A 14,156-nucleotide genomic window follows, 5' to 3' on the forward strand; every position below is an offset into this window, starting at 1 on the left:
TCTCTCTCTCTCTCTATATCTATCTATCTTTTTTTCTCTCTAGGTTGCAAGCTTGAGATTAAAGTCTTTTAACGACTACATGTCGCGTTCATGTCCAGCCGAGTAATTACGAATATGAATCTCGACAAGCTTTGAAATTTTGACGGGGTCCAGCTTAACTTATCCCACTTTTTCAGACGAATTTCAAATATGTTATGACTTTCCTCGCACGAAAAAATACTAACACAACATAAATTTTTGAGTTTACTGCAAAATATATCCTGTCATATTTTAATTCCATATCCAAAATATCAAAAAAAAAACTTATAAAAAATGCATTATAGGAGAAAAAAGCGTGTTAAATAAAATTTATATAGACACAGGAAAGATTTGCCAAACCTTATTTTTTTAAATAGAATCTTACACGGAAAAAAAGATTTGCTAAGCAGGATATTTAGTTTCGAGTAGCATAGTTACATCATTCTAGTTATATTTGTATGATGATAGTGTGTATAATTGGTATGGCTTTGATACATTAACTACATCAATGTAATTACGCGTAACCTAATTGTAGCAACCAGAAATCGGTTGGAGTGACATTCACCATAGATATCTGGTTGAAGTAATCATATATCGCCACTATAACTCAACCATTGCTCTGTGATTGCAGCAACCACATAATTAGTTAGGTAATTACATAATTATTTAATAATAAGTTATTCCGTATTTTACTACTGAATCTGATTGGCATAACCAGATTTATGTGTAGACCAACCATACTGTTCTTTCCGTGTATAATTTTCCTAACATAAATCAATTCCTCCAGTCACATTCTGTATATAAAATTACTAGAATAAAATCATCGCAAAATGTGGATACTATCTTCCCGAGATGTATTTTTATTTTATTCAAATACTCGTCGCAGATAGGAAGTATCTCGTAAAATTTCGATTTTTCGATAATCTAACTTTAATACTTTCGTACGTAGAATGACGGGTGAAATCGATCATGTTGTAAAAGATAAAAACATAGAAAAATTTAAACAGAATTCTGTTACATTTAGATTCATTAGTGCACCAGTGTGCAAAGATTAATATCACCGCGATCGATCTCTCTCCTCATTCTATGTATAAAAAACATTTAGATGAGGTAATCAAAAAGTGAATAGTTTACGGAATATTTCGTATCTTATATTCAAAAGTATTTAAAATATAGAATATCAATAAAGATATTCATTTGATTTGAGTTTTTTTCTATAACGTCTCGTTTTTTAAGATATTTGAAATATGCAATTAAAACGGGACATCTTGTGTATAACTCATCTCGGAAGAATTAAAGAAAAAGAATCCGTGGACGTCGGATAAATTACTGCCGAGAAAAGAAAGATGAAACATCATGTTGCACAAATCGATTATGCAAAAAATTCCGTGCTACACTCGTTAGCGTTCTCTAAAGGGAAAACGATACTTTTTAATTGGTGCAGATGTACGATCGAGACAAGCCGTTGCACACTGCCGTCTCTGTGCAGTTTTCACCGTTTTCCGTTTTTATCGGAGGAAAAGAGCACAATTACGTAATAATTAATTACGCGCTGCAACTCGTTAAAATTGTTTACGCGAGGTGTCGATGATTGACTGTAAGTAACACAACGCGAGACTGCACTTCTTTCTCCGTTTCTCCCGACGATGCTTTTATTATTGCTGGCTTTTTGTCTAAGATGTTGGTTTCAAGTCCAGCGCAAGAAGAAAACGTCTTGATTAGACGGGAAGAACTTTAATTACACAGTACGCTTGAGCGACATACCCGAGAGCGACCTCGCGAAGGAGAAGAAAACGAGAAAAGCGTGAAAATATATGTTAGTCCAAAGTCAATTACGAACTCTAGAAGTTAGTGTAAGAGTCGTACCGCAAATAATATCGAGAAATGACAAAGTAGAAATAATTCCCAACGATTCTTACTTTCAGTATGTTCATTGATTAATTAACTCGCAGTTTATCAGTAAGATATTTTTATCAAAATATCGGACTTGCTGCTAGGGAAGTTACATTAATAATTACCTCTAAACTTGCTGATAATTTACAAAACTAATTTTAACTGCATCTAAAGACTAAAGATTTCAAAGAGATAAAGATACTTTCAAACGAATGGCTAACCTGCTTTGCCTAAAGACTAAAGCTGAAGAGCCCTGAGTTCCTTCTTGTCGCACTTTTATTGCTGTTGGAATCGTTCTCTCGCTTTGTTTGCTTCCTTTGTCTTGTTTAAACAAAACATCTGTTTAAAGCCAACGATTTCTTATTTACATCATCTGATAAACTATGATTTTGTACTTGTGTTGATTTCTAAAATTCCATCTTTAACGGTTTGGACAATTATTTTATATTTCTTATATTAATTCATCAAATTTAATTAAACTGTCCAACATTTTTGTTTCGACAATGCAACAATTTACAACTAAGAGTGGGGCTTCTTTCTTAAAACAGGACTTCAACATGTGTGTAGCGTAAAACAGCAGAGGCATAAGATAAAATTAAATATATAAGAAAAGGCCAATAGGAATCAAGCGCAGGATGTCGTATGCGAGTTTAATGTGACTTAATATTATATAAGAAAAATAAGTTTTTAAGGTTTTAATATAAAAATAAGGTTTTAATATAAATAGTTCGATTGATTAATCAACCCTTTTCAGCGCAATACATAATTCGCAAATTCGAAATACGAAAGATACTCTCAATACTAAAATAATACCGGAAGACATACCGCCGGGAATATGCTGCCGGTGCTCAAACCAACATACAGTACATATTGTCTTGTAAAAAGAAATTCAATAGTGTTGTGCCTGCAGTTAACGGTAGATAAAAGCGACGGTCAGAAGAGCAAGCGTCACTCACCCAAAGCTTTCCCGACAATTGGGAGAGAGTCAAATGGAAGTCAAAGTGGAAAACTACAAACAAACAGCGCAAAATTAGCATAATAGAATATGTAATGAACAGTCAAGAGCTAAAAACATGTGAGCATAGACAACGTTCCCCAACGTCATGTAAAATAAAATTGTTCAACGGTAGCCTTGAGAGATCAACGCGTCCTCCCCGCTAATTAAATTGTTACGCGTCGCAGGCACTTCTGCAGCATACGCACCGGACTCGTCTGCTCAGCCCTCTTCAATTATCAAGCTCAACTGTTATGCGCGCAGTTTGCGGCGGTCCGATAAACTACCCCTGAAAATCCCCGACCCCGGCGAACACTATCCCCGAAAAATACGCCGACCGCGAAAGCTTAACATCTCCGGGGGTGGTATTATCCGCGAGCGGCGGGCAAATCCCTGATTCTGCACGAGCCAACGCTTGGCTGAGGCAGATTGGTGCGGGAGATCAACGAAGTGGGCAGCGACGACCCTTGCACTTGCTGGCGAAGTTTAATCAGCCGTACCTACGTACTCCGTGCCGCGCCACCCTCGGCTGCACCTTAGTGCGACGCACTTAATGGCAGCCACCCACCCTCGCGAGGAATTGATGCGACTAGAAACTCACTGTAAAATCCGCCGCTAAACCGCGAGACAAAGTTGTACGCCGTGTCGTCGAACGAATGGGCGCATTAGCGTGTTGCGCGCTGCGCGAGTTTGGAGGAGCGTGACCCCGATGTATCGTCGCTATGTGAAGTTTCGCAAACTTGCGGATTACACGATCGAGTCACAGTCATGGACATCTCCATGCACGACTGGCTCGAACGGGATTAGCGGAGAGGATCGAATCCGAGATACTGATTCTTCGTATCTCAGGATGTGAAAAAATACGCGCTGCATTCACAAGTAAATCTTACTTGTTTCAAATATTTCGTAAGCTTATACATTCGCATGTCTGTCATGTGTTCATCATATGAATCAATGTATATGCTTCAAATGCATTCAAAATACATTCTAAGTGCCAGTAAGTTCAGCATTTCAATCAGGGATATTAAATTGTGAAATTATTGTATTAAATTTAATAGTTTTAATTATATTAAATTAAAGATTCGATTGGTACCTACTGCATAAAGTCAAAACGACTTTTCCCTCAATAAAGTTTTATAATATTCTTGTAATAAAATAAATTCTTCTTTGAAGTGCATGATAATAAGCTTCTCTGAAAATTTCAATGAGTATATTTTGAGACTGTTATCGAGAAAATAACGTTCCTTATTGTAGATAACTATTACTTAAAAAAAGCAATGTAAACCGAATAATCGCTTTTCTTAACAGTAGAGTAGTATTTTTCTGTGCATATTTTTACAAAAAAAGGGAAACGAAAGTTGTCAATAAATGACTATGCTTATTTTGTATGATTATTTGTAATTGTAAATAATTATTATACGACAATAGGCCTTGTATTAACAGTCATTATATTCTTATTGTTGAAGCAACGACAATGTGATCACACTTTCTTAAAGTGAATCAGTGAATAGTCACTAATATCAGTTATAAATATAGCACTGAGCAGTGTCAGTGCTGTACTTATAGCTGCAAATCAGTATATATTTACTGCTTTCAATGATGTTTCACTGATTCACTTTAAGAAAACAGTGAACAAATAATTATATATCTTCACATAAAATATCTTCACATGATGGTACGAAGAAACAGAATCTTAGAGCAGATCCCTTCGCGCATGAACACGTTCAATTGTAATCTCAAAATGTACTCACTTTTGTTGATTATTGTTTGCAGTGGGCATAGGAGTTGGCACTCTCGGCGGCGGAACTGGTATAGCCTTCCTTCGGCCTCCACCAGTTTGATGTACTGTCGGTGTAACTCTCCCGGTTGGTGCTATTCGGCCGGCAGTTCGCGGTCTCTCCGCTCGCACTTCCATGTTGCGTGTCTGCAAACAAATAAAATAGAAAGTTCTATTAATGACAAATTCGCATTTTACTATGAAATGCGAATTTGTTTACATCGCGACAAACAGTGAAGGCAAAATAAAAGGAAGAAAAAGAAAAAAAGCATGCTAAATTTACGTCGAAAAATGTTGTATATAAACGATTTACGATGCATTCTTCTTTAATTTATTCGTTATATCAACAATATTGTGCTGCGGAAAACGCAATACACGTCACCGGAAAAACGTGAAATCGAAATGAATAGAAAACCGTCTGCGAGCACGGCGCAAAAGTATCGCTTCTCCGTAACTACCGCGGCGCCGAACATCAGAGAAATGATGATAAACTTCGAAAGAGCGAATGTTTGGCAAGGACTGACAAGAAAAACGAAAAAGACCGGCTGGCGTGACTAGCAACATTAAAACTTCTGCCTCGTGGTGTGCGTCGTCGACTTCGTGGTTCGCTCCCCCTCTCGCGCATCTGCTTCCCTTCATTTATCCCAACTAGTTTAACGTGCCGAACGGATCTGGATACGATTCAGTGACGTTACCATTTACCTCAGGAATATACCGCAGAAGCGTCCGGAACGGAAAATCCAATCAATACGTACACGCGCGTTGTGACACGTCACATTCGTCCCAAAATTTATCAATAGGCGTGATTATATAACAAATCTATGGAACACGAAAACAAGTCTATGAAAGACACGGTATCAAACCGTAAGCTAAACTAGATATTGCTCCGCGCCACGAAAGCCTCAAATATCAGACACCATTAAGTCTCAAAATGGATTTATGGATCAAATGTTTTCAAGCAATTTCAACTACGTGAGATTTCCCGGAAACCTGCGCATTCTGATCCGCGGATTCCTAGTCGGAAAAAAGTTTATAGTTAAGAAGCCTATACAGACCAGATGGCCTGGTATCGGTTAGTTTCTGTTCATTTGTCCAACGGCGACAGCGGACACAAACGGCTCATGAATCCAGTTTTCCTTTAGGAAAAGTCGAATTTAAAAAAACTGCTTATTGTTAGTATTCATTTTTCTAGTATAAATAAAAATATTTTGAAAGTTTGAATAACTGAAGCTGAAATCATAAGATTTCTCTGCATAAATTGCTTGTGAAAAATTATTTTAGAATTTATCTCAAATATGAAATGTTTGTTCTTTGTATTTATAATGCGCTTATAAGAATTTATATTTTATAATATATTCCATAGAAACACAAAAAAATATACAAACTATTTTTTTAATTTTAATGTGTTATATTCCATAGAAACACAAAAAATACACGAACTATTTTTTTAATTTTAATGTGTCCACCTCTTTTATAATATGCACTATTTTTATGCACTATAATTAGTATATTTATATATTTTTTAAGTGATAATTATTCTATCATTTTTTTTTTCAATTATAGACTCTATACTAAGGAACTTGGAAAATATTTCTTTTATAAGTCAAATTTAGACAAACTAAATTTTTTCAGATATACCATGCTAACACAGACAGTTTCTCATTAAAAAAGAACAATATAAAACAAATATTCAAAAGACACTGTTATCTAATTCAATAGTTTGAGAATTTAATTGATGCTACAATAAACTTTCGTGAATTTTTTCAGAATTTTCTAAGAGCACACATTAATATTTAATTAATTTTTAATATATAAGGCGCGCATATAATAGAATTATAAGCCCGGTTTACGTTGATGGAAAGTTCATTTTGAAGTTTAGAAATAAGAATAAATAAGGATGAAAAATATTAATAACAACGGCCGAAGCGCGAACTCAGTTATTCATCTGCGCGTTCGTTGCATTTATGCGCGATGCAATTTATCTCGCGATTATCCTTAGAAAAAAGAGAGAAAGGTGATACGAAGGAGGCTGACGTCTCGAACTGACGCCTCCCACTCTCGACTACCCTGTAGTCTATGGTTGACGAAAGAAAGAAATGCACCCGTTACAATCTCGCCGGTAGTGCAACATTGTCGCGGATGCTTTGGTGTCGTGGGCGCAGGGAGCGCGGGCGACGTCGGCGAAGGAGGAGACAAGGAGGAAGGGTAGAACGACGGTCGGCGCGATCATTATTTCCCGACGTGTGTAGTCCACTGAGATGGGGATGCCGGCGAAACAATGCGCGCCAGCAAGTTGGTTTAAATATTCAGCCTTCGGGGCGCGGATACGCGCCATTCGCGCTCGCGCGCGCACGGATGCAACAACTTGAGACGAGAAGCCGTGTACCGAGGTAAAGAGGAAAGAAGGGAGAGAATTTATTACGTTCTAGGATAAAATTCTTCCCGAGCGACTTGATGGAGGAGGAAAGCTCCATAACGGTTTCAGATAATAAAACAAGATTATTGGAAAATGAACTGTGTCCGGCCCCGGAGGAAACAATGGAAGTTATTAAAAAATTCCCACTAAGGCGATTAGAAAAATGCTATTTTAATACTCCTCCCTCCTTCTTTCTCTTTCTTTTTCATTTTCTTTTTAGTGCGGTCAATCACAATTATTATACGATTTATTTCAAAATTATGTTATACATGGAGAGAATATTATAATAAGAATTACAATAAAATTCTTATAATCCCTTGGACCATATAGAATTATGACTAAAATTATTATATATTTATTAAAAAATGTTATACACGTTTGTACTACAAAACCTTTTACTCTTTTTTTTAACTATTATAATTACTTGAAATTTTTATTTTATATCGTATACCAGGTAAATTATCAAATTTACACATTATTTCAATAATAATTTATATTACAATTTTAGTATATTGTCCAGTTTCATAAAAACTGTTTCTTACACTGTAAGAATAAATATAATTTTAACGTAATTTTTGCTATAATATTTTCACCGTGTATACAAATACGGCAATAACCATGTGTCGTGTAAAAAGCAAGTCAATAAAAAGGAATGTTATAAATAAATAAAATTCCTGCTCATAAAAGCGGTATTTATATGACCTTAAAGTATTTACCCGCTGAATTTGCCGTTAGAAAAATTTCTCGTCTCATGCTGAAACTTTCTACCTCGCTATACGCTCAACTCTCTCTTTTTCTTTTCTTCTCTCGCAATTCGTACGTCTCGCAATTCGTACACAGATACGAACACTTTACGATTGCACGGGCTCGCGCGTAAAAAAATTCGCACGGAGGGAGACGAAATATATCACGATCTCGGTGACTGTCGGGGACCGGAGCAGACGAGCGGGAAAATCAACTCCCAGCAACGGAGCGGCGCCGACCGGTGGCTTCACAATAGGGAGCATCTGCTTAGCAAATTGCGAAAAATAATAACGTTTGCGCCAAAATCCGTGGCCCGGAGCGCCGTAGGAGCCTGCGAAGCTGCCGTGCTGTATATCGTAACACAATAACGCCCACTCGTGGAACTGCGTGAACTCGGAGAAGGGTGAATGCAAAAGCGGGCGCGCGAGAGAGAGAGAGAGAGAGAGAGAGAGAGAGAGAGAAAAAGAGAGGGTGTGAGGTGCAAAACGAGCGCCGTAGTACAATTCCCCTCGTGGTAGTGCACCACGAAAACAATATGTCGCGTATACACGCAGAGGATCGCGTACATGCTCGTCACGCGTGACACGGAGTCACCCAGCCGAAGGCGATTCCGGGACTTCTTTGTGACCCTCACTTCCGCACCTTTGACGGTGAATGCGTCGTCGTCAGCCGTGCGTATTTCCTGCCGAGGATTCTCTGCCGAGAACTTGAGCATTCCGAATATTAACACCGCGATCGATCAACGCTAAATCATCCGTTACTGGGGATTTCTATCGAGCTACATATCACCTCCAAAACGTCGTACTTCATAAGTACGATAATACTTCATAAGTCGAGCTTAGCGTGCACGTGTATTGGCGCTTTAAATGTCGTTGAAAAACAATATTTTAACGTGGAGAAACGTCTGCTTATTGCCGGGGAATTTCGAGAGAGCTCGCTTAAAGATATACTGCTTATATCTTAAAAGTAATGGAAAAATGATGAAAAAATTAGAGATTAATCTATATTTTAGAAGTGAACACCAACAATTTGACATTGATTTAGAATCTGGATCAAAAGTTATGACTTCGAATTGTAAGCCCAACGAGACGTCAATAATGACGTCAAATGATATTTTAATGACACATTAATTACATTTCTAATATATTTCTAATATTTATAATACGTCATTTCAAAAGTCATTCTACTATTTGGCAATATTTTAAGTAATGTTGTTATAGAAATATATGATGTTGCTATCTTTAGTAAAGAAGGGCGATTAAAAAATAATAACAAAACTGTCAAAATTTGTAAATACATGTATACATGTATTAAATATTTATAAAGTTATGTGTGTAAAGTTTTATTGTAGCTCAGAGATAAAAAATCTCAAAATAAGAAATTGTATAAAATAAAGTAAATGAACTATAAAAATGTGATGTTATATAAAGATATGTTGTTATTGTATCGTATACCATACGTTTTTATAAGAAAAATAACGATATTAGCGCATCACAGCGGCCGTCAGAATGTCAAGTATTAATCTATAATTAAGAGGATGCTGAAGTCGATGACGAACAATGTTGATAATGCAAAGACGATCGTCATTAACACAATCACGGTATCTTTTTCGTATTTCTTATACATACAGAACTTACAATGTTGTTTTATCATATTCAGCAAAAAAACTAATCCATGCACATGTGTAGAAATCTTTCTGCAAACTTTTCGGATATTTTTAAGCTTCTGAATCGCAAAGGTGCAGCAATTTTCTTTAAAATTGTTCTGTTTGGGGCATCCACACGTTCAATATTTACAAGCTGCGGAACTATAAGATTAAGCAAATTGGATTACGCTAACTGACAGTTTGAGATTTTATATTTAAAATTTTTGCTCGTTTTCGTTTTATATTGAACACTGTTCCTCTTTATTTTTTGCACGTAATTTAATTATGTAAAAGCCTTTGTAATTCTATAGAACTAACACGACGTGAATTTTGCAGAAAAATGTCAGTATTCTGTCGGTAAAGTTTTCAGCATCAGCATCCCCTTAAGAATAGTTGTGCGATAGAATACTCCATGTTACAAATTTGAAAAAAATATTTATAAATTTATCTTTATTTTTTTTTATATATAACATGAAATATTCCGCCATTGATATTTGTACTTTCACTTTATAGAGGCATTTGCAATTCTATACAAATTGAAAAACAGTATAAAATATGAAGGTTGCATTATGTCGGTATCTACCACTTTATATCTCTGAATAACAATAAAACTTTGCATACATCTTTCTGTGTATAAGCATTTGCAATTCTATGCGACCAAACAGAAAGATTGTGGTTATGCAGCTTTGCAGCCTGCAAAGCTCGAAAACGCGTCTTTCGGAAGACAGCTTTGAGAAATTAACAACTTCCTTCTGGTACAGTTTATTGAATGTATTATTGAATGTAAATTTAACAATTTACATCTGTTTCTTGTACATAACATGTAAAATGAAAATCTGCATTTAACGCGCGTGTACGCCGGAGGCGCAGAGTTCTCATGCGAGAGAACACGCGAAGATAACGCTCAGCTTCGCCGGCAAGAATCTGATCGATCGAGCCGGTCGTCATCGTAAACCAGAGGGAAACGCGCACGAATACCTGTCCATATTATTGATCCTCCTACCTGCCGCTCGCGTTCGGCGGATACGCGCGGCCAATGTTTAACGCGACATAATACGCCGGCATGACTAATTTGTGCCTATTATCATCGACGCTAATCGCCATCTATCTATCTACGAGGATAATGAATACCGCAAATTAATAACGGTCGATTGACACGTTACGTCCGAGCTTCATCCAGCGAGCGACGTGCACATTGTGTTCCTAACAAGAGAGCGCGCGCTGCCCAACCCCCTTAACTCTTTCACTGACACGCACGCGCGCGTGTTCGTTACGCGCACATCTCCCGGCGAGGATAACGGCGGAGAAACATTATTAACGAGGAAGAGGAATTTCCGACTCGACGGGCGCAGCCAAATTCGAAGAATTTACTTATATTTGGTGAAAACGCCAGGACGATGTTTAATTCAACAGAGTAAGCGATTAACTCGCGCATTAGCATCAGTGTGCTAATCGCTGCTCCACCTGTTTCATCGCGAATCCTGAATACAGTAAATTAATCCCGGCCAATTAATATGTAATATTCACGACAATAATGCATCTCGCGGGCGATTTTTTTATTTAGCATTCGCACATTGGAACGTGTATTCACGGGAGGAATATCGTCGGTGAGAGAAAAAGATGCATTATGCAAGGAGGGATTGTGCGCCCATTCTCGTGAGATCTCATCGGCGGTGTTTAATGCAGCGTTATAGAGACCGGCGCGAGATTATCTCGCGCATTATCATCGGCTCCGGTCGCGTCACGGGCGGACATGAGCGCGAACGTAACAAATTATTAACGCTCAATTGGCGCGCGCAATATTCCTAACCGTTAATACATTTCACGGTCTCTCCTAATTCTTTCGCGCCCGCACGTCAGTCGTTTATTACGCGAGCTTCCGGGGGATCAAGACGGAAAAGCGTTATTAACGGGCGAGAGAAAAGGGAGGAACGGCGAGAGGAAAGGTTCTCGTCTTTTTTTCGCGAGAGAAAAAGGAAGACACGGGAGTCGTATTCAAAGGAAAATTTATCGCCGATATTTCACGGGCGGCGACGCGAGGCGTCGCGTAGCGTTGGCTTCTGTCGATTCCTATTAATCATCGGCGCACAACTGCGCGTACTCGTATCAACACACGGCCGAAGATACATGCCGGGAGTTTCTCATGCCGCGATGCGATCGCCACATGTGACCACGGGCCGACGTTCTCATGGCAATCGCATATCGGAGCATCACGTGCGCGACACGCGTGTAACTGGCCTCCACCCCTCCCCCGCCCCCCTCTCTCTCTCTCTCCCTCTCTCTCTCTCTCTCTCTCTCTCTCTCTCTCTGTCTATCAATGCCTTTCCCATATTCTTGCAAACACCGGATCGCCACGATCGCAACCTGGCAAATTAATACAGTCACCGTTGTCAATAGACAGGGTGTATCGAGAATTGGCCATTCGTTGTTACACACAGAGGAGAAACGTAAAACAAAAAAGATCCTTTTCAGTACCGAGGCAATGATAGTTCATGAATCGAGCATATTTGAAAGCTAATAGTAGATCATGTAATCACAATCAACTTTAAATGAAATTGCCTTAATTAACTTCAAATGAGAATCTTGCGATGCCTCTGATTATTAAGATATCTAGTGTATGTGTGTATTAAGAATTCAAATATTGTGCACGCGTGAAATTTGATATCGTTTAGTAATGCCAGTCTTTATAACGCTGCATTAAACACCGCCGATGAGATCTCACGAGAATGGGCGCACAATCCCTCCTTGCATAATGCGAGTATCTTTTTCTCTCACCGACGATATTCCTCCCGTGAATACACGTTCCAATGTACGAATGCTAAATAAAAAAATCTCCCGCGAGATGCATTATTGTCGTGAATGAAGGACACAAAAACTTTGTGCGAATCACGATTCAATTCTGTACACCGAGAAAATATTGTAGCGGAAATGGTAACAACATATTTGTGATCTTGTGTGTGCACAGAATTATGACCGGAATTGCTTTATATTTGTTTCAAAATGTTATACATATTTAACTACAAAATTTTTCTAATTACTTGTATTTTTTTGCGGCGCAACGATACAACATATCAATACTACAAATTTGTAGTATCAAATTTTTTATATTGTATAGCAGAGCATAAAGATCATCAAATCTTTACTATTACGATAGTAATTTATATAATTTCAGTACAATCCAGCTCTATGTACAAAACATCACAAAAAAAATCTAATTTTCATGTACTCATACTATATTTTCTCCGCATACTTTTACAATATATTTTAATTATGTTGCAAAACTTATTTAATGCAATAAATATCTGATTAATATCTTTTGGTTATATTCTTTGATGTCGTCCGCATAATTCCACCGACACAAGCATTTAGGGTGGCGCAGAAAGTTTCCGGAAAACTCACACGCGCACAATTTTCCCATCCCCCAATGTTTGTTTAAGCAAGTAAATGATCTATGTATCTTGTCCGCGGCCCGAGACGAGCAGACTTTATAAATTCGGGACAAATTAGTTTATCTTCGAGCGATGTTTACTATACACTAAAAAGCCGGCGGAACCACGCAGCCCACCCACACACAGCTATATCAAAGGCTCCGCTAAAAATATAGCACGTTTCTCATCCTCACACTCCTCCCACTTTTTCTTCACCTTACTCTCCTCCAGTCAGACATCTAACCGAAATAATTACTTGGAATACGAAATATATAATTGTGAATACACTAATAGTAGTCTTTTTTGTAATAAAGACAAATAATTGAAATCTTTGAATAAATAAAACAACCCAACAATTTTATATCAATTTTATAACTATTATAAACTATTAAGAAATATTTGTATATATTTAAAATTAAACAGAAATATTCTCAATATAAGAAATAGTAATATTTACTTAACATATAGACATTGTAAAATTGATGAAATGTATAACCAATTTTATCTGATATTGCAAGTTTGGTATGTTGTATTGTAGCGCCACAAATTTGTACTTCATTTGCAGCAAGATATAAATAAATCAAAGTATGACACAGCAAATTTTCAACATGAACATAAAAATCTAGTTTGCAAATAGCTATAAATACTTACAGCTCATACTGCAAATTCGCTGTGTCATATTTTAATAAGACTAGATATATAATATTTGATGTGTTTTTTCTTAAAAATTTCACTAATAAAAAGGAATAATGTACGTGTCTGCTTGCCAGAAGTTCAAATCCCTTTTTAAACTTCCGGTAGAGACTTAAGCATCGCTCAAAGACTGACTAAGGTCGTTAAGTAGTTGCGTTTACGTTCAAATTGATTAAATCTTAACACCGTAGGCAGAGAACACGAGAGTTCCGTTTCATGAAAAAGTCGCTCGGCTGGTGAAAATTCGTACGTATATGCACATTTTATATTTTTAGCTACGCGGCAGTTTGTACACGTAAAAACAAATAAACTGTCACAAACTCGGTTCACTCGCTTTAAAATGCAACGTTGATTCCGCGCACTGCAGATAGAACAGAAAGGTGGCGCATACATAAGTACAATTTTAATTGCACTATTTTGTCACGATCCGACGCAGTATCCGCGATCGGTGAGAAACAGAAATTATGCTAATGTCAATTATAATACAGGTATTACCGGCCGCACGTATATGACAGTCATTTAAATCGAATTTAATTCCATTAAATTAT

The 14,156-nt window shown here is 37.3% G+C and overlaps 1 protein-coding gene across 2 annotated transcripts in view; it reads right to left on the bottom strand.

Moving 5' to 3' along the window:
- LOC116844729 overlaps positions 1-14,156 on the bottom strand; it is a 605,932-nt gene that overhangs the window by 514,876 nt on the left and 76,900 nt on the right. For both annotated transcript variants that reach the window (XM_032816654.1, XM_032816653.1), the window contains exon 2: positions 4,657-4,829. In XM_032816654.1, the coding sequence (XP_032672545.1) occupies positions 4,657-4,820 (164 nt within the window). In that variant the 5' untranslated portion in view covers positions 4,821-4,829. The remainder of the gene's footprint in view (positions 1-4,656; positions 4,830-14,156) is intronic.

This window comes from Odontomachus brunneus, unplaced genomic scaffold (assembly GCF_010583005.1).
Source record: "Odontomachus brunneus isolate Ranch 3 - 2012 unplaced genomic scaffold, Obru_v1 Obru_scaffold_045, whole genome shotgun sequence".
In the NCBI taxonomy this organism is placed as follows: domain Eukaryota; kingdom Metazoa; phylum Arthropoda; class Insecta; order Hymenoptera; family Formicidae; genus Odontomachus; species Odontomachus brunneus.